Source organism: Octodon degus, unplaced genomic scaffold (assembly GCF_000260255.1).
Source record: "Octodon degus isolate 3935 unplaced genomic scaffold, OctDeg1.0 scaffold00115, whole genome shotgun sequence".
Taxonomy (NCBI): Eukaryota; Metazoa; Chordata; class Mammalia; order Rodentia; family Octodontidae; genus Octodon; species Octodon degus.
Window position 1 is genome coordinate 3,652,967 of NW_004524691.1, and position 22,315 is coordinate 3,675,281.

General features: G+C 40.6%; 1 protein-coding gene across 3 annotated transcripts in view; it reads right to left on the reverse strand.

Annotated features, from left to right (window-relative positions):
• The window catches only part of Veph1 (ventricular zone expressed PH domain containing 1), a 274,142-nt gene that overhangs the window by 103,963 nt on the left and 147,864 nt on the right, over positions 1–22,315 (reverse strand). For 2 of the 3 annotated variants that reach the window (XM_023699702.1, XM_023699700.1), the window contains exons 8-9: positions 3,934–4,140; positions 2,792–3,189 (exon numbers count right to left, since the gene is read on the reverse strand). In XM_023699702.1, the coding sequence (XP_023555470.1) occupies positions 2,792–3,189; positions 3,934–4,140 (605 nt within the window). Of the gene's footprint in view, positions 1–2,259; positions 2,275–2,791; positions 3,190–3,933; positions 4,141–22,315 lie in introns of all 3 variants that reach the window. The other variant, XM_004639833.2, reaches the window with a different exon arrangement.

Here is a 22,315-nt window from a genome sequence, read left to right on the forward strand (position 1 = left end):
GCAAGTGCAAGGACCCAGGTTTGAGTCTAGTTACCACATGCTATGCGGGCCCCAGAACCCCAGGCACTCCATGCCAGACACCGAAATGCCTGTAATCCTACGGCTGGGGAGGCTGACACAGGAGGATTACTACAAGCCCAAGCTGCATAGTGAGACCCTACACCAAATAAATAAATAAATAAATAATCTAAAAAAATTAAAAATACAATCAATCAAGTTTTTAAATAGTTATTTCATCATGTTCTTAACAGTAACATCAGTTCAAAATCTTTGTCTGTTGTTTTCTCCTGATTGTTTTTTTAACTTTAAATATTGCAGAAGTGTGTTTTTTGTTTCTCAATTGCATGATTCATCAAAAGAGATCAAATATATTTCTTTCATACTAATAATACACTCAATATAACACAATTTCTAGGCCCAAATCTTTCTTCAATAAGTTTTTAAGGAAAGAAGTGTAATATTGTTGTGCTGAGTGATCTTATGACAAGGAATAAAATTGTGTCAGCCAGACGTCATCTGCTGGCATTCACCGAATGGTATACACAGTCTCCGAAACAATGGCTGCATGTCCCCTGCAGTCAGCCTGCGTTCCTTCTGGTGGATATAGTAACAGTGAGTCATATAAATCTTCCATCCCTTATACAGATCCCTATGCAAAGAATTTCCCAGAAAATTGCATAAGTATGAATGAATTCCAAAATGTCAATTTAAAACACTCAGTTTCAGGTCATCCCTGATAGGAAATATCACTAACAAAAGAAAATACATTTTTTTTTAAAGTAAAGATGATGGATTCATGCAATATTTTGGAAAAACTAGTCATTTAGTTATATCTCGAACTAATTTTAACTCCTCAAATAATTCAAGGTAATAAGAAGTATCTGTTTTGACAACTAGATACTTGAAGTAATTCTGTAGGATTTCTTCCACATTTCCACAAAATTAAAATTGACCATATAGCAAAACTTTTATATCTTAAGCAAAACTGAAGCACCTAAACACATGTATTTCACGTAATGGAAAAATGTATCTTTAGATTGCCAGCTATAGATTCTCTGTCAAGCTTGGAAATTGGTTTCAGCTCTCTTACATTAAAATCTCTAATCTGCAATTACCTTTATTGCACAACATACAACTACAAAATGTTTACTTTGACTGAGCTTTACTGATTTTAGGTATTCCTATGCCTTGGAAATTATCCAAACCTTCATTATCTAAAACTTAAGTTTGGATATGGAATAATATTACTTTATTGTCACTACTTTAAAAAAGTTTTAAGAAGCCTAATCAAATTATTGCAAACACTTTTGCAAATGTCAGATTCCGCAAGGACATGCTTTCACCAAATGCTTGAACCTTTTTTCCCTTGATTAGCTCACCAATCCACACTTTCCTGGGATTTGATGTGTGAAAAGGAATGGAAAGTGGAGTACAGTACAGCAATTAACCACTAAGAAGAATATATGCAGTGTATTATTTGTTGAAAAATAAAAAAAAATAAAATAAAAAAAAAGAAAGTGGAGTACAAGGAAAAGGATGCTGTAACACCTACTCTTGGAGCCAGCACGTGGGCAAATTCACTAGGGATCCCTGTCCTTCGTCTGTCTGTATTTCTGGAGGTTGGACTGTCTAGCTTTCTCTGTATGGTTGTAGCCTCTGAAAAGATGGTATGTCCTGTCAGAATGCCAGAACCCCTTCCATGAAACATAAAAGTGAACTGGGGAGTTTAATCATCAAAGTAAATACGTATTTTCAAAAATGAAATTAATGTGCATGGTGCACATGCCTGGAGCCCCGTGTCTGGGAGGCTGAAGCAGGAGGATGGCTGTGATTTTAAGGTCACAAGGCTGGCCTGCTCTACTGAGCAAGACCATGTTTCAAAACAGACAAAGAAAAAATAGAAAAGATATTTGATGAACAAAAAATCAAAATTATTAGATTCACAGTTAATCATTTCCCTTTTCCCCAATTATTAATTATTCTTAAGAGTGATATGGCTTGAAAGGCACTGTTATTTTTTATTTTTTTGGCAGAACCAGGAATTGAACTCAGGCCCTTGCGCTTGCTAGGAAGACACTGTCATTGATCTTATCATTACTTAAATTTTTACTCTGTGTTTTCGGTAGCCGGTACTTATTTGTTGGTTGGTGCTACCTTAAACTATGCTCCTAAGGAAGTCTGGCCTCTGGCATTCTTGTTTTGACCTTGCCCTTTGATTTCTGCCTGGCTCACACTCTCACTGGCTCCTGACCTCCTGACTGGTTTTGCAATTGTCTTCTTGTTACAAGAAGATGAAGGATTGTATCTGCTGTCTAAACCTTGAGTGCCTCATGGCACAGTACTTGGGACACAGTAGCTGAGTGAAAGACAAATCTCTTGGAGCTGCAATTTAGGGGCGTTCCAGGCTTTCTTGTGAGATTATCTAGGTAGAAATGTCACTGGCTGGACCCCCACCTTAGAACCTGCTACAAAGCCATAGATTTCTTTTCAGGATTTTTCTGAACATTGGAGACATGAAACTGGAAACTTGCCATAAAGTTTTGCAAAAATCAGAATGCTTGTGGACACAGATAAAACTAAGTAGTCTCAAGGGGAATTAACAAGTTGATTAACCAAACTACAAAGAAAGCTAACTAAAATAATGTAAAATATTTTCAAGATGATCTCTTTTATAAAAAGACCCATAAAGGGATATGGTAATTTCTTAATTGGGGGGTTTGTGCTTGTTTTTCAGTGACACCTGAGGTTTCTCAGGTTTGGGGGGCAGGGGGTGGTGGTCCAGAGCGCTTACCTTCAATGGTACATTGATCAGGAATCGGGATCTTCTTCATGATTTCTGAGGCATATGCTTTCACTTTACCGAGATTCTCCTTCAGATACAAGTAGAGCTTATCTTGGTATTCTGTAGGATTTGTGATTTTCTCTGGAGTTTGTCCCTGGAAGTTTTCTTTAATAGTTTCTTCAACATTTCCTGATTCTATATGTGCAATACTTGGGTGTGAAGTTGAAGAGTTTCTCAGCTGTGCCCCGTGGGTGTCTGTTTTAAGGAGCAGCTTGCCCCTTCCAGGGCTGAGTGGGTCTATTTCTGAAAGAGAGATGCTGACTGCTCTTCCTGTGCCATCCTCATCTTCCCTATCATCTGAACTCAGGCCCTTCATGAGCACAGTGTGCAAAGCCACGCTTTTAGACCTACAATACAAAAAGGATTAGTTAAAATGGTTAAAGAAGTTGAATTAACATTTGCTGAAGAAGAAAAGAATAATGACACTGGGGCATGACTAACACTTGTGCACCACTCTGAAGTGTGAAAATGGTTAACAGGGGCCCTGCCCCTTAGCTCAGTTCTTTAAGTGGCTGCTTCCACAAAGCAGTCAGGCTCAGGTTCCTGTGGTTTAATCCCCACAACTCAAGCCAGCCAAACCTGCCCTGAAGGCATTCGGAGCCAAGCCTCCCCCCAAAAAAGTGGTTAACAGGTTGATGAAACATAGAGCACTAAATTATGTAATGACCCACAACTTTGAAAAGTCCAGGTCACCTCCAAAATCGAAGTTCTAAAAATTGATTTCATGTCATAACTGGCAGTGAAATAGTTGTCTTGCATGTTTTTATTCTTTTCCTTTTGAGGTTCTAATTTTTAAAAATCAGGAATCAAGAGAAGCTGTTGACAGTCATTTTCAAGATTGGCACACCTATGTCCCAAAAGTGTTTTTAAAAAAATAAGCTGTAGGCTTATTTTTGATTTGCACTTCCCATTTAATACAGTGAAGTTCTCTGGATAATAAGAGCAATGTGGATATCTCTTCATGAGGAGACAGAACCAGGGTGGCCCTAGGAAACAGATGTGTATGACAAGCACCTCTGACAGCATGGTAGCAAAATCAATAGCAAACATAAAATGTATACTTTAAAAAACTAACTGAATGAAATTTATACCTGTTAAATCGGATGTTTTTTCTTTCTTCCTTAGAAATGTGGCCCAAGCTATATCTTCTGAGAGATCCAGGGCTATTGCTCTCAGCATTTATTTTGTCTTCAAAAGCCTGGATTTTAACTTGGAGCTTTCCATGTTCTTCAGCTTTAGCTACTCCGAGGTTGACTTCTAGTTTCTCAGGGAGTCCAATATCAGTGCTACTTTTTCTCCTAAAGGAACAGAAATGATTGCATTAGGGGACAGGCTTACATGCCCTTCAGAGAAGTCGTACTACTCATTGAAGTTTTACTCAGACCTGAAACTTTGCTGGATAATTTTTGCTAGTCATTTGACAAGTACTTATTGAATATCTGTTCCATACATATGCCTTTGAAATTGCTTCTATTTCTACTCTGTCAGAAGTTTAGAAAAATTGGGGTTTCTTTCAGGTTTTATTTATTTATTGTGCAGGGCCTCAGTATGCAGCTTGTGCTGGTAGTGATCGTCCTGTTCTCAGCCTCCCTACTGCTGGGATTATAGGCGTGTGCCACCACGCCCAGACTCCATCGCCAGCTCAGCGTACCTGGGAGGCAGGACCCTAGTGGCATGTGGTGCCAGGGCTCAAACCCTGTCCCCTGCACTTGCCTAAGCGAGCACTTAGTCTGCTGAGCTATCTCGCCAGCCCTATGTCAGTTTTTTATTTTTTAGAATTTTTTTTAAGGATTTCAGAGAATCAAAAGCAGTTTTTATGGACATCTACCATGTTCTAATTTAGAAACTCTCCAAAAGTATGCCTTTTATATGAAATTCATGCCAAGCATTTTTAAGAAAATTTGCACGTGCGGGTATGTCTGTATTATAAATAATAGAATAAGAACATTTCATATGGACTTTAAATGCGTGCATTGTTAATTTATAGAAATCAATGCAGCTCTTTCAGTTTTAAAGTAAAGTCTTTCTGAATTCTAAAAAGTTGGAAAAACTCATTTTTTCCACACAAAAAAATGAATAGCTCCAAATATCTTTATAGAAGAGATAAAGATCTCTTCTTTTAGGCAAAGGCTACGTGTGATGTAATTTTGGAGGCCACCCCCGGCGGCCACAAATCACCCTAGATAAGGAAGAACCTGTAGAAAAACTGTCAAAATAGCTCTGTGATGCTCTCTGAGTAGTGAATGAGGACAGGAAAACAATATGCATTTGCTTTTCTATATCTGTCTTCTAATATCCAGCCATCCTGGAGCTATTTTAATTTTTATTTAACCACTATCAATTATAACAATGTTAATATTAATTATTTCCTTATAAAACAAGGGTAAAATTAACTGCTTTTACCTCTTTATATTTCTGATATTAAATACGTGTTTAATTATTTTCTCTTCACAGCAACCAATTCTTTAATTCCAGACACCAAACCTATGCTGTCCTAGTTAATTTAATCCTGACACTAACTACCCAAAGTTAGCCTCAGACTCTGGGGCCTGCCCTCACTTCTTCAGATGCCAATTGCTAAGATGGAGTCCCCAGGCTGCCCATATTTCTGTTCTACTTGGTTCAAAAGTGAGTGGTTTTTCTCACACATACCCCTGAGTCTGGTTCAGTAATTCACTGGAATGGCTCACAGGACATAGGAAAGCACTCTTAGTTATTATTAGCAGCCGTTACACAAGATAGACCTCAGGAAGGGCTACATGGGATGAGCATGGAGCATGCCACCCATCTAGCACCTCGACTGGCTCACCTATCACAAGTTCTCCCAGCCTCATCAATAGGAATTTTAATAGAAGTTCCATCACAGAGGTCTGATTGATCAAATCATTGGTCACTGATGTTTAACTCAATCTCTAGTTCCTGTTTCTTCCTCAAAGTTGGTGTAAAGGTAAGGGGGTAAAGTAGGGAACGGGTAAAAGTTCCAACCCTAGACTCATGGCTTGGTCTTTGTAGTGAACAGTTTTCATTCTTCTGAGGGTCACCAGAAGCTTCTGAGGGTCACCAGGTGACCAGCTATCTCATAGCACTTCCTAGCCTGGAGATTACAAGGGTCTAGAGATGACATCTCAGGTGCTGGGGACAAATAAAGTGCTTATTTACACTATATAATAGTTTCTAAAAGCATAATCACCATGATCTCCCGTCCCAGCTCTTCCCATCAGCGCTTTTGGGCACCATGAGCTGAGCACCTTTTCTTCCTCCATCCCCCCTCCTCCTGCCATGCTGCTTCTGCCTTGGACCCCCATTGCGGCTTCAAACCTCGAGCCACAATAAGCCTCCCCATTAAATTGTGGGTGTCAGGTATTTTGTTCCAGAGATGAGAAAGTGATGAAGACATCTGATGTTTACCCCACTGCAAATGAAACTAAGGTAATGCTATCACTGGATGATATCTTATAAGCCATGCTGATTAGCAATGCTAATTTTTAAAAATCTGATAAAGCCTCTCAACAAAGAAGTTTTGGAAGGTATTTATTTTATGGTCAAGTTGGTCCATTTATATTGATTAAGTAAGAATTTGTTTGGTTCTTAGAAATTTACTCACACTTCAAAAATAAGATACCTTTATTTTTATTTATTTTTGATTCTTCTGACTTTATTCAAAAATAAGAAAGGCACAAATTTTTTTTTAGTCAACAACTTCTGACATTGCCAGTCATGTGGATAACCCACTACTATTATAGACTACTGTTATACTCTGGTTTCTCTTCAGACCGTATAAATCTTTCACCTTTTACTATTATAGACTACTGGACTATATTGGATTACTTTGCTGAATTCATGCACCTACAATATGTGAATGGCAATGGAATACACTTCTCTGACAAAATGAAACAAAAAAGGGAGATATAAATGAAGGATCATTTTGTAGTGAAAAAAATATATCTGTATATACAAAATAGCATAGATATACAGCTATTTTCTTAGTTCAATGAGAAGAAAATTTTGAACTAATAGTGTTGAGACAAGATACCATGTCTGCATCTTGTACTATGAATAACCACTACAGACAACAATATGCAATGTATTAATTATTGTAACTGTCCTACAACCTGTTTTGAAACTGTCCCATTGCTACTTCTTTCTCAATAAAACTTATATATATATTATATATACATATAAAATAATATATATACATATATATATATACATATATATAGAGAGAGAGAGAAAGAGAGAGAGAGGCACAAAATTATAGCTCAAATGTAGATATTATCTGGAATCACAGGTTCACCAAGAGGCAATAGAGGCAATCCTGCATTTGGGTGGATTAATTATAATTACTAGAGTCAGACTGAACTGTTTTTCAGAGAAATACATCTCAGGAAAATGCTAACGGCGAGTAGATAGCTGTGCAACTTCCCATTTTCCAGGTCCCAGGCAGGCTACCTGCAAAGAAAGCCCTCTTCCAGAGAGCACAGAGTGACCCCTGCAGAGGGATGGGTCTCCTGAGGCTCCTCTGGGTAAGAGCACACAGCACACCACCTACAGGACGAAGTGCTGTGGGACACACATCTGTTCACGCCTATCTCTAGTCAGGCTGCCTCTCTAGTGCATGGTTCAGGGAGAAGATTTTGAACACAAGGTGAAGAAGCTGAGGAGGGAAAGGGATGGCACACTGTGCTCCAGGGTGCAGAGGTTTTCTAGCTGCTCCTGGGCCACAGCCTGCAGGCAGGGGTTGCGGTTCTTGGACATGGCTGGAGTGCACTGCAGGGGCAGCAAGTGTTGGAACTGAGAGGCTGCCTTGGAGAAGACTTCTGGCTCCAGAACTACAGACTGGACAAGGTGGAGAGCATGAAGACACGCTTCTGCATCTGAAAAGCCACTACAGCAAAGGGATGAACCCAGGGCTCTCACTGATGTATTTTAAGCCTTTCACATTGATGTTCACATTGTACTGGGACATCAGCACTAACACTTTGAGTTTGGAGCACTGTCCTGGCTTCAAGTCTCCCAGCAGCTGCCATATGGTACCCAAAAGCACCCGACTGTACATCATTGATCACTTTCCTCTTTGGCCCCATAATCTCCTTGATCAGAAAATTTGGGACACTAACGAGTTACATTATGTTACAGTACAAGTTCTCATATGTCCTGAGTCTTAATTGACCTTGGAAGGCTAGGGCCAAAATGTTGGCTTTCCTTGCGGTACTCTTTTTTCTCTAATTTTGGTCTGCAAACTTAGGTTGTTAACCATCCAGAAGACAAGCTTATTGTTATTACCATATAACTTAGGCTGTTAAGCTTAACCTCACTATCTGTCTGCATATCAAACATCTTAGGCATAACATGGAACAGGTATTTTTCATCATGTATTGATATGTTGAACTTTAAGTCCCTACACAATATGATGAAAAAACATTTTTAAAAAGTTAAAATGTGTTTTAAAAATAGGCATAAAGAATTATATAATTCTTATGTTTACACATAAATCCAGAAATCTAACCATATACAACCTTGAAGCAGGATAGTCCCACAATATTCCTTTTCCTGTCTCCTGCCTTCATTCACCACCCCTTTCTTTTTGAACAATCATCTACCTGAGAGACAGCACAGCAGCAACTGGCATGTCATGACAAACAGCCCATATTCAGAAGAACAGAATGACAGGTACTCCAAGCATGAATCTACTATTACAGATTGCCATCTTCAGTGCAGTTGCTTAGTATATATAGTTAGTCAATTTCTGACATTGTCAGTGAAGCGGAAGACCCAATACTATTATGGGCTACTGGACTCTTTTAGAATATTTTGCTGAGTTAACACACCTATAGTATTCAAATAACAGAACTAAACGAACAAAGGGGATACAGATGAATGTCCGTTTTGTATCTGTGTATTCAAAATGCTTAGGATAGATACATAGTTATATTCTCTTAATGAATAGAGGGATATGTTCTAATGGTGTTTGTAAATAGGATATCATGTCTGCACCTTGTACAGCAATTAACCACTAGGAAGAATGTATGCAATGTGTTAATTATTGAAATTGTCCTACCAGTTTGGTTTGAAACTGTCTTATTCCTATTTGTTTCTCAATAAAATTATGGGAAAAAATAAATAAAATTAAGTTTGAAATTAATAAAAATAAGCACCCGACTGGAATTGACAAGGAACTCACAGCCCCAGGCTATGGCAGCAACATTTTTTTTTTTTTTTTTTCTAAAATCGAACTTCTGGAAGCTTTCCAAGACCTCTCCATTTAGTATTCTGGGTAAGAAGTTCCATATCTGCATCACTTCAGTTGTCAACTGGTCCAGGTCCTTCTTTCTGACTCTAACAAATTCTTCTTTAGTTCCCATAGGCCAGCAGGCTTCTGTTATGCTGCCCACCTCTCCCATGACTGTGGCTTTGGCTCTATTTATTTGTTTTTTGATAGCTTTATTTTAAAATTTTACTTCAGACATTTCTAAAGCTGGGCTCTTTGGAACATAAACATTTCTAAAGCATATAGTGTACCCTAAATTGTATATAACATATATTGAATATTATACAATGTATGCAATGTAATATTTAAAAAGATCTTAAATTATACTAATTGTCAGAAGAATAATTTCTCTTCAATTTATACATTTTTTAATAAATCTTCGGGTAATTAATATATTATAATAATAAAACTTTCTTCCCCCTAAAACTTCAATTTTCATGTTTATAGTAAATGTCCCAACAAAATTATGTTCTGATGTTTTAGAAATATTTCTAGATGGGGGTGCAACTCAGGGGAATAATACATACATAGCATGTATAGGTTCAATACCAAAACCACATATATATATATATATTTTTTTTCTCCTCTCCTCTCCTCTCCTCTCCTCTCCTCTTCTCCTCTGCTCTCCTCTCCTCTCCTCTCCTGTTCTGTCCTGTCTTGTCCTTTCCTTTCCTTTTTTTTCTTTTATCCTTTTCAAGACAAAGTCTAGGTTTGTAGTTGCCCAGGTTGGCCTCTAACTTGCAGTGACCCGGGGTCTTCGTCGTCTGCATGTTGGGACTATAGGTGTGCACCTGGCTATTTGTATTAGTCCACATGACGAGAGCAGGGTGAGGCACTGCTCTGCTGTAGCCAGTTATGGGTCATTACTAGTTAGCAGATGTTAGATCTCATTGACTTTTTCTTTTTTTGCGGAACTGGGGATTGAACTCAGACCCTTGCACTTGCCAGGGAAGCGCTTATTCCACTGAGTCATCTCCCCGCTCCCTTCATTGACTTTTAAATAGATTTTACTGTATTGTAACCTTGCCAGTTTATCTACATTATTGATGCCATGTGTTAATATGTGGGGAAGACATCTGTGGTCCAGAAATCGGTGCATCAGGCTTCCGAATCTGAGAGGAAACTGATGACCCCTGGAGAAGGCCACGGCACCCGGCATGGGCGGAACAGTCACAATCTCCTTTCTTGTTTGTGTCTCATTACCAGCTGGTGGTAACTGCGAGGTCAGCTTGACTGGTCAGAGCTCTGGTAGCTGGGCATGGACTTCCTTCCCCCTTAGCATCCTTTTGTGGAGCTTCAGGCAGGAATAAGCTCTCGGCTACACCCAGACACCCGTCTGCTGACTCCAAGAGGGGCAGGTCTGCTGCCTTCAGGGTATGGTTGCCAGTAAAACACAAAACACTTGGTGAAGTCTGAATTTCAAATAAATAACAATTTTTTTTTCAGTAGCAGGGATTGAACTCAGGACCTTGTGCTTGCCAGGCAGGCGCTTTTGCTGCTGAGCTATCTCCCTGGCCCCTACTAATAACAAATACTTTAAAATGTATTTATTATTATTTATATTTCATAAACTAAAATATTTTATGTATATATTTTAAATTTACATGTATATTATTTTATTTATGTATATGTTAATAGAAAAATTGAATGTGTCTCTTTACATTTCCATATATATATACATATATATGTATATATATAGCTATCTTATAATTGTTTATATGTTTATTAATATTTAATAGTTATTATGTCCCCCACCTGGGGCATAAGGAAATGTATTATACTGTACTAAAATGATTGTACTAAAAATGCTAAAAAATTATGTGTTCTTCATCTGAAATTTGATGAACTGTCTTGTAGTTTTACTTGTTAAATCTGGCTGTGGCACCAGGAGGCAGCCCTGCTGTCGTCAGGCAGGGACCTGTACTACTGCTTGGCCTCACTCCTTCCCCCTCTGGACAGCACTGGGCACACCCAGCTCCCTGCTGTGTCTGCAAGGTCATGGAGACCACCTAGGTGTCTGAGGTCAGCCTGCTCAGCCACGGGCTCCTGAGGTATACCAGACGCCCATGAGGCATTGCCTATCTGAGATGCGGATGATACTCGAAGATTTGGTAACTATGAAATGTGGGGAGGAGAGAACAAAAAGCCAAAATAAGAAAAGTAAAGAAGCCATGAAAAATTGTCTGTATCAAAGAACTGATCTCCAGATATGAGGCTAATGAGTAGAATTTTCCCCACAAAGAAGTTCTCTTATATGTATCCCTTTCGTTTTGTGATCTGAAGACTTGTAGGGAGCAGAGGGGACAAAGAACTTTCAGAGTCACCAAGGACTTGCACTGGGTGCTAATCCATCTGGGCACATCCAGTGTACTTTTCTTGTTGCTGTTTGGGCTATTCATTTGTTTGCTTGTTTTGCTGGGGGTGGCTTCATGCACACTAGGCAAGCCATACCCAGCCACCCTCAGAGTTTTGAGCCTAGGGAGGAAGGACAATTTTTTTTTCTCAATGAGTTAGAAAGTCAAGAAATGACAAATTGGAAGCTTTGGTTTACAATAAACAGTTCCTGATTCTTCACTTCTCTTCTTGCTTTTAAAATACAGTATAAAATGACAAAAGGGTTCCTTCAAAAACAAAGACAGAAACATTTTCCAGTGATAAGCAAACTCTTCTGCTTTTCTTCTAGAGCAAGCAAATGTACCATAAAAATAAGAATGCTGTTCTTGTGTGTGCATCTGTGGGAGAGGGGTGGGGCCAGTGGGCTGGGCTCATACAAGGGGTTATTCCTTTCCCATTTGTCACTTTTAACTCCAGAGGTAATTTTACAGAAATCTTTGCCAGAGTTCTATAATCCCTTAAATATTAACTTGGCCTTAACTCAACACGCCACATTACAAGAGACTCAGATGATTTCTAGTCTGAACAATTTCTGGTCTGTGTAGCCAAAGTAAAGTTTTTAAAAGTACCTCTAGGGATCCCCAAGGGGAGGCCTAATTACTTCTCTCTTGTGTGAGCTGGGACTCCCCTAAGAAACAAATTGGCCCTCAGGCCGCTTACTGCTCTCACCAAGCTGGGAGATGAGGCTATAAAACTGGCAAGGGTGTGGAGTTGGCAGCCTCTCTTCTTGGCTCCTCAAATCAAAGAAAAATAATGCTAGTTAATGTTGGACGATCTTGGCTAGCAATCCCATGTCGAGGGTAAGCACTCCTGCAGAGCTAAGCTTGTTAGCAAAGACAGAGAACGTAATGGAGCAAATCCATACTGGACTCCCAAATTCTTAGGATGTTATTATCCTTACTCTTCAGCAACATCTTGGGTCATCAGTTACCATAAGAACAACAGAGTGGATCCCTCAGCTCGGGTCCTGTCCTCTGCTTGAGGACTGGGATGAATAATGCTGCTGGAGCAGCTGCAGTGGAACAGTGACAGGACAATGGTAACATAGGTCCTGGCTCTCCTCCATCCTTGACCAGCCCAGTGGGCAAAAGCAGAGATGAGCAAGTGCTCTGTTCTATGAGACCCAGGATCTGGCCAGGCAATGTAGAATCTCACTGACAAGGAGTGCCTCCGTGTTGATTTCACACATAGGAAATAAAAAGTGATTTGCAAAGGAGTGTGGGGCTGGGCTGATCATGACAGGAAAGACCTAAGCTCATGTCTCTGATTTCCTGTTTATTAGTGATGTGGCAAGTCTCTTTATCACTCTATAATTCTTATTTCTGTCAGATAAAAATGGAATTATTGATCTTATATTTGTTAGTGAAAGTATTACATATGGATTGGATAGTGGCACCTACACAGAATGGGCATGAAGAATAGAAGTGGGTGGCTGCTGCCTCCCCTGAAAGAAGGGGCCTGTGTAGTATCACACTGGAAGATAAGCTTTTCCTGCTCAGAGCCAGGGAGAACTATAAAATCTCTCCTCTCTCTCCAGCAGCCTAATGCATATTGCAGAAGGAAATAGTTTTTTACTGTGTGAATATACAAGAGTTGAGATACATAAATAGTCAACTTAAAAAAATTTTGTACTAAAAATGTGAACTCTTAGAAATTTAGCTAGGGCTGGCAAGGTGAGATAGCTCAGCAGACTAAGCACTGCTTAGGCAAGCACAGGTATGCGGATTTAATTCCCGGCACCACACGCCATGCCAGCCCCAAGCCTGAGTGTGCTGAGCTGACCACCAAGACTGGGCATGGTGGCACATGCCTGAAATCCCAGCGCTCGGAGGATCATTATGAGAAAAAGCTGTGTAGTGAGACCCTGTGTCAAATATATAAACCAAAAAAAAGAAAAAAGAAAAGAAAAGAAAAACTGTAGTTATCACAGGAGAAATTCCTGCAATTTGGATAAAAGTGTTAAGTTCTGGTCCAATGAAATGACCCATCCAATGCAGACACTGAGGTATTTGCTCACTTTTCTTTCTTTTTTTTTTTCTCAGAATGCCTTCAGGGCAGGTTTAGCTGGCTTGAGTTGCAGGGATTGAACCACAGCAACCTGAGCCTGAGTGCTTTCTTGAAGCAGCCATTTAAAGAACTGAGGGGCAGGCCCCCATGCTCACTTTTCAGTCATTTAACCAACATGTGAGAAAATGAGGCACAGACAAAAGAACAGAAAAGTATGCAAAGCCTCTACCCCTGATGCTCAAAGTAAGATCCCTGGGCCAGCAGCAGCAGACCTACTTTGGAGCTTGTTGGGAATGCATAACGTCAGGCCTAGGCAGAGCTATGAAATCAGAGTGTGCATCTCAGCACAATTCCTGGTTGGCCAGCAGCATATTTAAGTCAAGAAGTGTCCATCCAGGAATAGAAAAACCCAACAGAAGCTGAAGGAGACCAGAGAAGAAAAACGCAAGGCTGCTGAGCATTTTAGGATTCTGTAGTGAGGTGAAACCTAAAGTAATCCAAGTGCTGTTTGGATTCTGTGGGCTTTGTCGTCTTCCATCCTCTCAGAGCTTCTTTAAATTCCAAAGCAAAAGGATATGTTCAGGTTTTTCCACGGACAGACACGGTTCAGTTGTCTCCCAAATCTTTAGTCAAGATTCCTGTGTTCAGTGACAAAGGTGCACCCATGTTTACAGCAGCACAGTCTGTCACAGCTAAATCTTGGGAACAACCCAAATGCCCTCCAGCTGAGGAATGGATGAAAATGGTGTGGTACTTTATACAATGGAGTGTTTATCAGTGAGCAACTACACTAAAGACAGCAATGCGCAAAATAACAACCACTGTTGAATACTTATTCTAGGCTGTTTTTGTTGTTTTGTTTTGAAATTGTGTATCATTTCTAATGTCTTATCTATTACTTTTTCTATCTGCTTTTAAAATAAAAAAAATAATAATAAAGATGCCCATGTCTTAGCTGGGCATATGTGTGAGCAGCGGCCCTAGCAGAAGGCTGCCCCACCCCCTGAATTGTCATCAGATGTGGCATATGCTGTCAATGCACTTTGTAAAATGATCAAAAGGTATAAAAACATAAAGGGGTAACATCACATAGCTCTGAGTCCAGGGTGGGAACTGTAAGCTCCATGTCCTTCTTTTCCTAGATTAGCTTTATCACCTGGGAACAGAAGCAGGTCATGGGCTGGCAATGAAGTTTCAACAATTAGTGTTGCCAGTTGTCCAGTTGCTATAAAATTTCTAAGCTTCCTCTCTCTTTTGATACAGGATTTTACTACACAGTTCAGGCTGGCCTTGAACTCCCAATGTAGCCCAGATTGGCCTTGAACTCATGGTAGTCCTCCTACCTTAGCCTCCTGAGTGCTGGAGTACAGGAATAGGCCACCATATCATGTGAAATTAGGTAAGAAATAGTTTGCAGATGGGCACTGCACTACAGGGGCACACTTGGAGTAGTTCCAGCTCAGAGGAATGCTAAATAAAGTCACCTATTTTAATGTCTACCTGGAACAAAGTTCTATTCCTAATAGCTCCCATTTACTGAGGACTTGCTAAGCATAGGCATTAAATGTAAATTCAGTTCATGAGTACCCCACTGAACTTCAATTTTACTTTCTGAAGTTTCATTACTCAGGATATTAAATAGAAAATTCCAGAAGTGAGCAGTTCAGATGTTTTAAATTGCACAACATTCTAAGCAACATGATGAAATCTTGCACTATGGTATTCTGTCTACCTCAGACTTGAAGCATCTTTATGGCCAAACATGGCCGTATCGTATGTACTACTATATTAGTTATTTTCCTCTTATTGCTGAGGCAAAATACCCAAAATTAAAGGGAGAAAAGGTTTATTTAACTCACAGTTTATACAGGGTTCAGTCCGTAATTGGCTGGTTCCAAGGCAGGGTGGCACATGGCAGTAAGAAGACAGCAAAATCAATCACCGAGGGAGGGAAAGAGAAAACAAGCCTTTTTCCCTCCCTTATATTGGAAGCAGGCTACCCTCCTAGGGCTGGTGTATCACTCACATCCTTAATCCCACAATTGGACCATGAATCAATTACAAACTAAAGTCAACCACCTCTGAGGAGCTCCCTCCCGTGACTGTACAAGGCTTTGGGAGGACATCTAGACACAAGCTCTAATAACTACCCACTGATTGCTTAGGAGCTGTCTAATATCTTACCAATTATTGTGGCATTGCAGCACTTATGTTTAAGTAGCATCACACTTTCTAAAAAAAATTAAGGTCCAAGGTACAGGAGTAACGATGCTGGCCAAATAGGGAAAACAGCAATTCAGATGCCCTGTAAGGTCTTTTAAGTGAAAAATTGAAAGTACAAGAAGATATTATGAGAAGGGAAGAGAAGAATCCCACTCACTTAAATTTTATTATAGCACATTGTTATAATTATTCCTACTTTATTATTAGTTATTGTTTAACCTCCTGCTATGAATTTTTAAATTAAACTTTATCATAGGTATTTGTTATAAATATAGGACCTATAGGTCCAAGTATATCTCCACACTATCTGGGGTTTCAGGTCTGCACTGCAGGTCTTGGAAGTTCTTCACCACAGATAAGGGTTCTACTGCATAGGAAGTGCTCTCATAATTGAGGGAGGCAGGTCCTAGGAGTAGCTCCACTTATAGATGAAGAAAGAGGGTCGGAGGTGTGGAGTCATTTCCTGAAAGTTCCTTAGTCTACCAAGCATTGAATGCAAGTGCTTCCAGGGCTCACAGCATTTAATGCCTATATCAGTGCTGCCTCTCAGGTGTCTGATTCAGTTATATCTTAATGATACTAGACATAAATACTAGACATAAATAATGCATGTTATAGGACAGGTCAGAGCACAGTAACCAAGAGGAATTATTGCTATCTAATAGCTCTGGTAATATCCTGTGGGATTCAGGTCCCCTAACAGAGTTAAGATCCAGTAACAAAGCAACATTCACAATGATCGGGAAAAATGAATTTTGGCACCTTCTTTTAACCCAAATTGAAAAGATTTCAAAACTCAGAGCATATGCAGATGACAACTTTAAAGTTCAGTTATGACAGATTGTGAAAAGGAACAGGGAACCTTTGGGGATCCAAAATATTAACCAGCTAGGTAGGTCAGAGGGTCCAATGAGAGCTGTTTAAGAATTGTCACTCATCCCACATGGGGCTGGAAAGGGTCAAGGCCCTTTCATGGCTTCTCCTAGAGGTATACTTTCCTTCTTTTCCAGGCTAGAATTTGTGTGCACTCTCTTATTTGAAACGAGAAGTCAAGCCACAGGATCTTGACAAAGGCCTCACTTCTTTCATTGTAAGCCCTGTGTTTGGACATCGCTGCATTCCAGGGAAGGGTCCTGGATCCCCTGCTCATGCTCCGTGCAGGGCCCCACTCCCCACCCCCTTCATCCACACCCCACAGAGCCAGCTCTTCGGGGCCTCACACTCCCATGGCTCCCCTCATCGTCTCCACTTCTGATAGTGCTGTCTTCTACCTACATCTCTTGCTGATAAACGAATTCTTGGAATACCTTTAGAGACCTTCCATCACCCTAAGTGCTGTTTAAAGAAGGACAAATGGCAGAGTAATGAACAACAGATGGAACATAAATGGTACCACATGTCAGACTTACCCTCTCCAGTAAGGAGAGCAGCAAGAAACCAAAGCCTCTTTATGTACAGAGGACTAACGACAGCCACACTACTGCCACAAATGCTGTTCGGGTTTCCTTTTCACATAAGTGATAACTGTGAATCTTCCTAGATTGAAAAGATATATACATTTCTTATTAAAACTCTCATTTCATTCTTAAAAGTTACCTTGGTGGGGTAGAATTATAATCAACCTTTTCTAGGCAGGAGGCAATGCTGACCAGAATATCATATGTTTTTGATTATGGTCATGAACTGACTCGCATTACCCGGGCCAACAGTTGCTCTCAAAGAATCAATTTTCTCTTCATGTAAACATGTCTTGTCTAAAAAAGTGGGAGTTCTTATAAGCATTTTAAAGACCATGTTTTACTCTGCATACCAGCTCCCCAAGTTTGGAAGCGAGTAGGGGCAGAGGAAGACACCCAGTGCTTCCAGGCAGCACCCAGGTGCCCAGCCAGTGTGGAGGCATTCCTGCAGTAGCAGACAGAAAGTAATCTTCCTGTGGAGGGTGGATAGGAAGACCTTGTGGGCAGGCGATGCTACGCTGGGGCTGTGGAGAACAGCAGCTCTCACGGGAAGAGAGACACAAACAGGGACTACTAGAGGGCTAGCAGGGTCCTCGTTTGCATGGGAATAGTTAAAAGTGACTTGGCATTCCTTTGATTTTTTGAATTACACATGAAATACTGTGAACACTGTAATTCTCATCTGCACTAAAATATAGAGATTCTCTGAATCAGATTAAAGAAAGAAATGAAAGGAAATTCTCTGGGTTTATGCATGGGCAGTTATGCTACCGCCTTTCCAGAAATTACCACAAGCCTACTAAACAAGTAGAGGTTAGGGAGAGAATGTTACTTTGCTCTTGCCTTTCTACTAGAATTACTCCATTATGCTTTAACGTGAAGCCTGTATGATCTTAATGTATATTAGCAGGATTACGCAGTGTAACATAGGTGAAGTCCCTGGCACATAGTAGGTGTTGATGAGACCTAAAGTAGCAGAAAACTACAGATAAATTGGTCTTCGTTTTCTGTAGTTTCTTCCCTGTGCACAGTGAAGAGCCAACATTCTTAAACTCTTGGGCGATATCTTGGGGCTCTACATAAGACCAAGATGTCAAGATGGAAACTCTGAAATGATGGCTTGTGAAGAATTTATTTATTTGCTGCAAGGTCTCATTACTCAGTTCCAACTCATAGTGATTTTCCTGTTTCAGCCTCCCCAGCACTAGAATCACAGGCATGCATCACCACACCCAGTTTCTTGGCCTGCAGGGTATGCTGGCACAGCATGTGGTACTGGTACTGGGGATCGAATCCAGGTCCTTGAGCTTGCCTGGCAGTTGTTTAGACCTCTGAGCTATCTCCCCACCCCCCACAGAACTTTAGAAAAGGTTTCTTTTTAAAGCTCTTTTTTTTAAAAAAAATTTATTTATTTGTGTGTGTGTGTGTGTGTGTGTGTGGCCAGCTCAGCCCACTAGGGGGCGGGGCTGGCTGGCATGTGGTGCTGGGGGATTGAACTGTGGTCCCTCTGCTTTGCTAAGCCTGGTCTAAGTAGGTGCTCCAGACCACTGAGCCATCTCACCAGCCCTGGAAAAGGTTTCTATATGCCTTGTTTCTTGGCTACACATTAGGGTCACACATTAAATCAAGTTCCTGGTTTTCCATTGTGGTTCACTTCTTTGATGGTCATTACACGGAACTTAGGCTGGACCAACACTGTGTGGGGCCAAGGAGAACAGATTTCCTGGGACCATTGTCAGGTGACACAATATCCTAATCCCTTGTCCCCTTTCTCCTCCCCACAAGCTGTTAGGATTTTATTTCTCCCCCTCCATTGTGAAATCAGTTTTACTCCTAGGTATTTCCTTTTGAGTATAATTTACCTCCCATCCTCTTGTCTTATTTTCAGGCATAATTCTTGAGAACAAAGAATCAACATAAAATCGTACCACTACTACCACTATTACCACTAAAACAGTAAAAGATCGTAATAACATGCTTTGCCCTGAACTTTCCTTATAAACAAATTCTTTCTTTCTCCATGGCTTTGATGGCTTTGAATAAGGTCTGAAAGCCAGATCTGAAGGAATTGTCACTCATTCCCCTTCCTTCCCTCAAGGCCTGGGGTGAGCGGCTGAGTCAGGGCCCCTTTCTGCTCCTTCCTCTGGCTTCTTCTGCCTTTTACTGTCACTGTTCCCTCTCCTACCTTTTCTCATTTCTCCTATTTGTTTTCCTACATTTGCATTCTTTCTATAATTTCCATTTCTCAAATTTTTCACCCTCAACTGAGGCCTGGATCTACCCTCCTACTGGGATTAAGATTACTTGGGACAACCCCCTTCTGATTGTGCCCGATGAGGTCGCATGACTGTGAGATGGACTGCTCAGCCACAGTGCTGCCAGGAGCTCACCTCTCCTTCCCTCACTCTGACCAGGGTCTTGGAAGCAGACAGCTCACTGGTTCAAGGCTGCCCAGAAGGCTGCATGAAACACTCCCAGAAGAGATCTATGCAAAAGCATAGATCTCTTTTCCTATCCTGGAACTCCTCCTGGCAATCGATAATTGCTGTTGTACTCTTTTGCTTCTCTGAAGTTAATTTCAAAATCTAAATGCTTTGGTTGACAGTCTTGTTACCTAGCCTTTCTCATTTTCATTCATCACAAGCCTTTTCTTAAGCCAGAGGAACAGGAAAAAAGCAAGTGTCCTCACCTAGTGCATCTTATAAAACTCACCCAATTTATTCAGAATCATTTGGCACCAGAAAAGTGCGTCTGCTTCAGTTTTCCATTCTCTGTAGGATGCTAATTGTTTTCCTTTTGATAGTCTTGTAGTTTTGGCCCGAAGTCTAAAATCTGGCCCACTGAGTTGTGTCAGATTTGTAAATTAGCTGACATCTGTTTTCAATTTCATCATCTTTAATTTTCTTTCAGGGTCTATTCACTTTCCCTTTAATTCTAAGGATCAGAGCTTACGGCATGCTTTAAACAGAAGTGTAGACTTTTTGCTTTTGGGGCACAGATTAAAATGGCAGGAGCGAAATGGTCATAATGCAGCTATTCAGGCAGTAGACGTTGGGAGGAGAGCCTTAGCCTCCAGCCCAAAGAGGACGAGCAGTTGCCACAAAAGGCTAGCTGCTTACTTCCTCATTTAAAGGTTCCCACAGAATAATTACAAAAAAAATTAGAAAAAGAATGGCAGTGGGTGTTGACCTGGGAGACACAGTCTGAATTGAGGGAGGCCGCAGTGGTGTTGGCAGTGGTGGCATTTGAGATGAGTGGCAACCTTTTCATCTCTTCATGTTCTGCTTTTCTTTTTTCCTCATAAAAATGGTAAAGGAAGGAAACTTTAAAGAATTGCCATACAAATATGTTTATGTTTTTATAGTGAAACACGTTTTCTTTTTATCTACTTGTTGTTAATTGGATTGGGATTAATTTTTAAAGGTTAATTTTCCTGTGTAACACCCAGTGTAGCACCTTAGGATAATACTTTTTTTCAATATATAAAGCTTTTTCACACAATGTAAGAGATGTCTATTGGTCACTCACAGCCTTGTTTGTGGGGGCCAATAGAGAATGGATGCTCCATTAGCCAGGACACTGTCTCTGACATGTGAACCTGTCCTGGTTGGAAGGAGACATGAGCAGGCCGACTGCACACTCAGTACAAAAGGGCTCCCCAAACGCCAGCTGCCGAGAGCCAACCACATTCCAGAAGCCACATCATGAGAATGGCTCAAAGTATTTCCCAAGCTGCTGTGTGTAGGTGGTTGCTTGGTAAGACGTGTCTGTAAAAGTACTATTTCTGATGGTGCATGTATATAAAAGTGGTTCTCAACAGTACAATATTTGTCTAGTTAGCAATGTAACAACCAAATTGATAGTTAAAAACAGAGAGGCATTGCTGTTACTAGCATCTAATGGGTAGAGGCCAGAGTTGGTAAATACTCTATAGTACACGAGACAGGTCTACAGCCAAGAATTATCTAGGCCAAATATCAAGAGTATCGAGGCTGAGAAATTCTCGCTGTAGGCATTTGTACACAGAACCAAGTGAAAATACATTCTTATACCTCAATCAAAACTGTGATGTTGAGATAAAAGGATGTATCCAGACTGGCTTCCTCTGATGAGTTGTTATTATTGGCTTTAATGACCATCTTGGTCAGCTTGTATTCTGTGTTTACTGATGCTGAGACAACCTCCCAGATATACTCCCCTTCTGCTACCTCCTTTCTTTAAGCATTCTCTGCCAGGTCCACACAGTCACTTCTGCTAGGCATCTCTAGGTTTTCAGGGTCTCCTCCCCATACCCCACACCCTATTTTGATCAGTTCCTCATAAGCCTGTGCTCTCGCTATAACATCAGCCCTGATTTCTGAGGCTCTCTGTCACTGACTTCACCTGGACCTTCCTCAGGGCCCGACTGGACCCAGAAACAGCAAAACCTAAATTCTTACTCTGACTGTGAACCCTTTGAGGGCAGGGACAGTGTCTTTTGAGACCTCTGAGTCCCGCATCACACTGGACATAAAATGGAGTCTCATGACTAAATACGCACTTTTTTGTCAAGCAGCTGCTTGTGCTTCTAAAATCCTTGTTTTGTGCTGGAAATGGCATTTGTCCTTTGTCACTCCAAAACCTCACAGAATTTGACACTAGTCACAGATTATCTGTACTGAGAACTGCATGAACTCCAGAACTGAGTACCTTCCAGTGCACAGGATCTGAGGGGAGGCTGAGCTTTGAGCCCGTCATCTATCCCTGAGTCACTGTGTAACACTGGGTGGATGTCTCTCCACCCTGAGCTTCTGTTACTTTTTCTTCACCTGGGCTTCTGTTTTTTTTTTAGTTAGACAGGAACACTTTCTATCTCATAGGGTGCTCATGAGGAGCAAATGAAATTACATATATATTTGAAAGTGCTAGTTAACTTTTAAAGTTTACTTTAAAATGTCAATTATCTTTCTATTCAAGATACAGCCGAAAGAAATGAAGCCTCTACTCATTCTTTCAAGTCATTCCTTACTTTTTCCAAAGATGCACTTCTTAGGGACTTTGTGCGCATTGTATTCAATCTTATTGTTTCAACTACACACACCTGATCTCACCCATCCATGCCGCTGGCTACTCACCCACCACCAC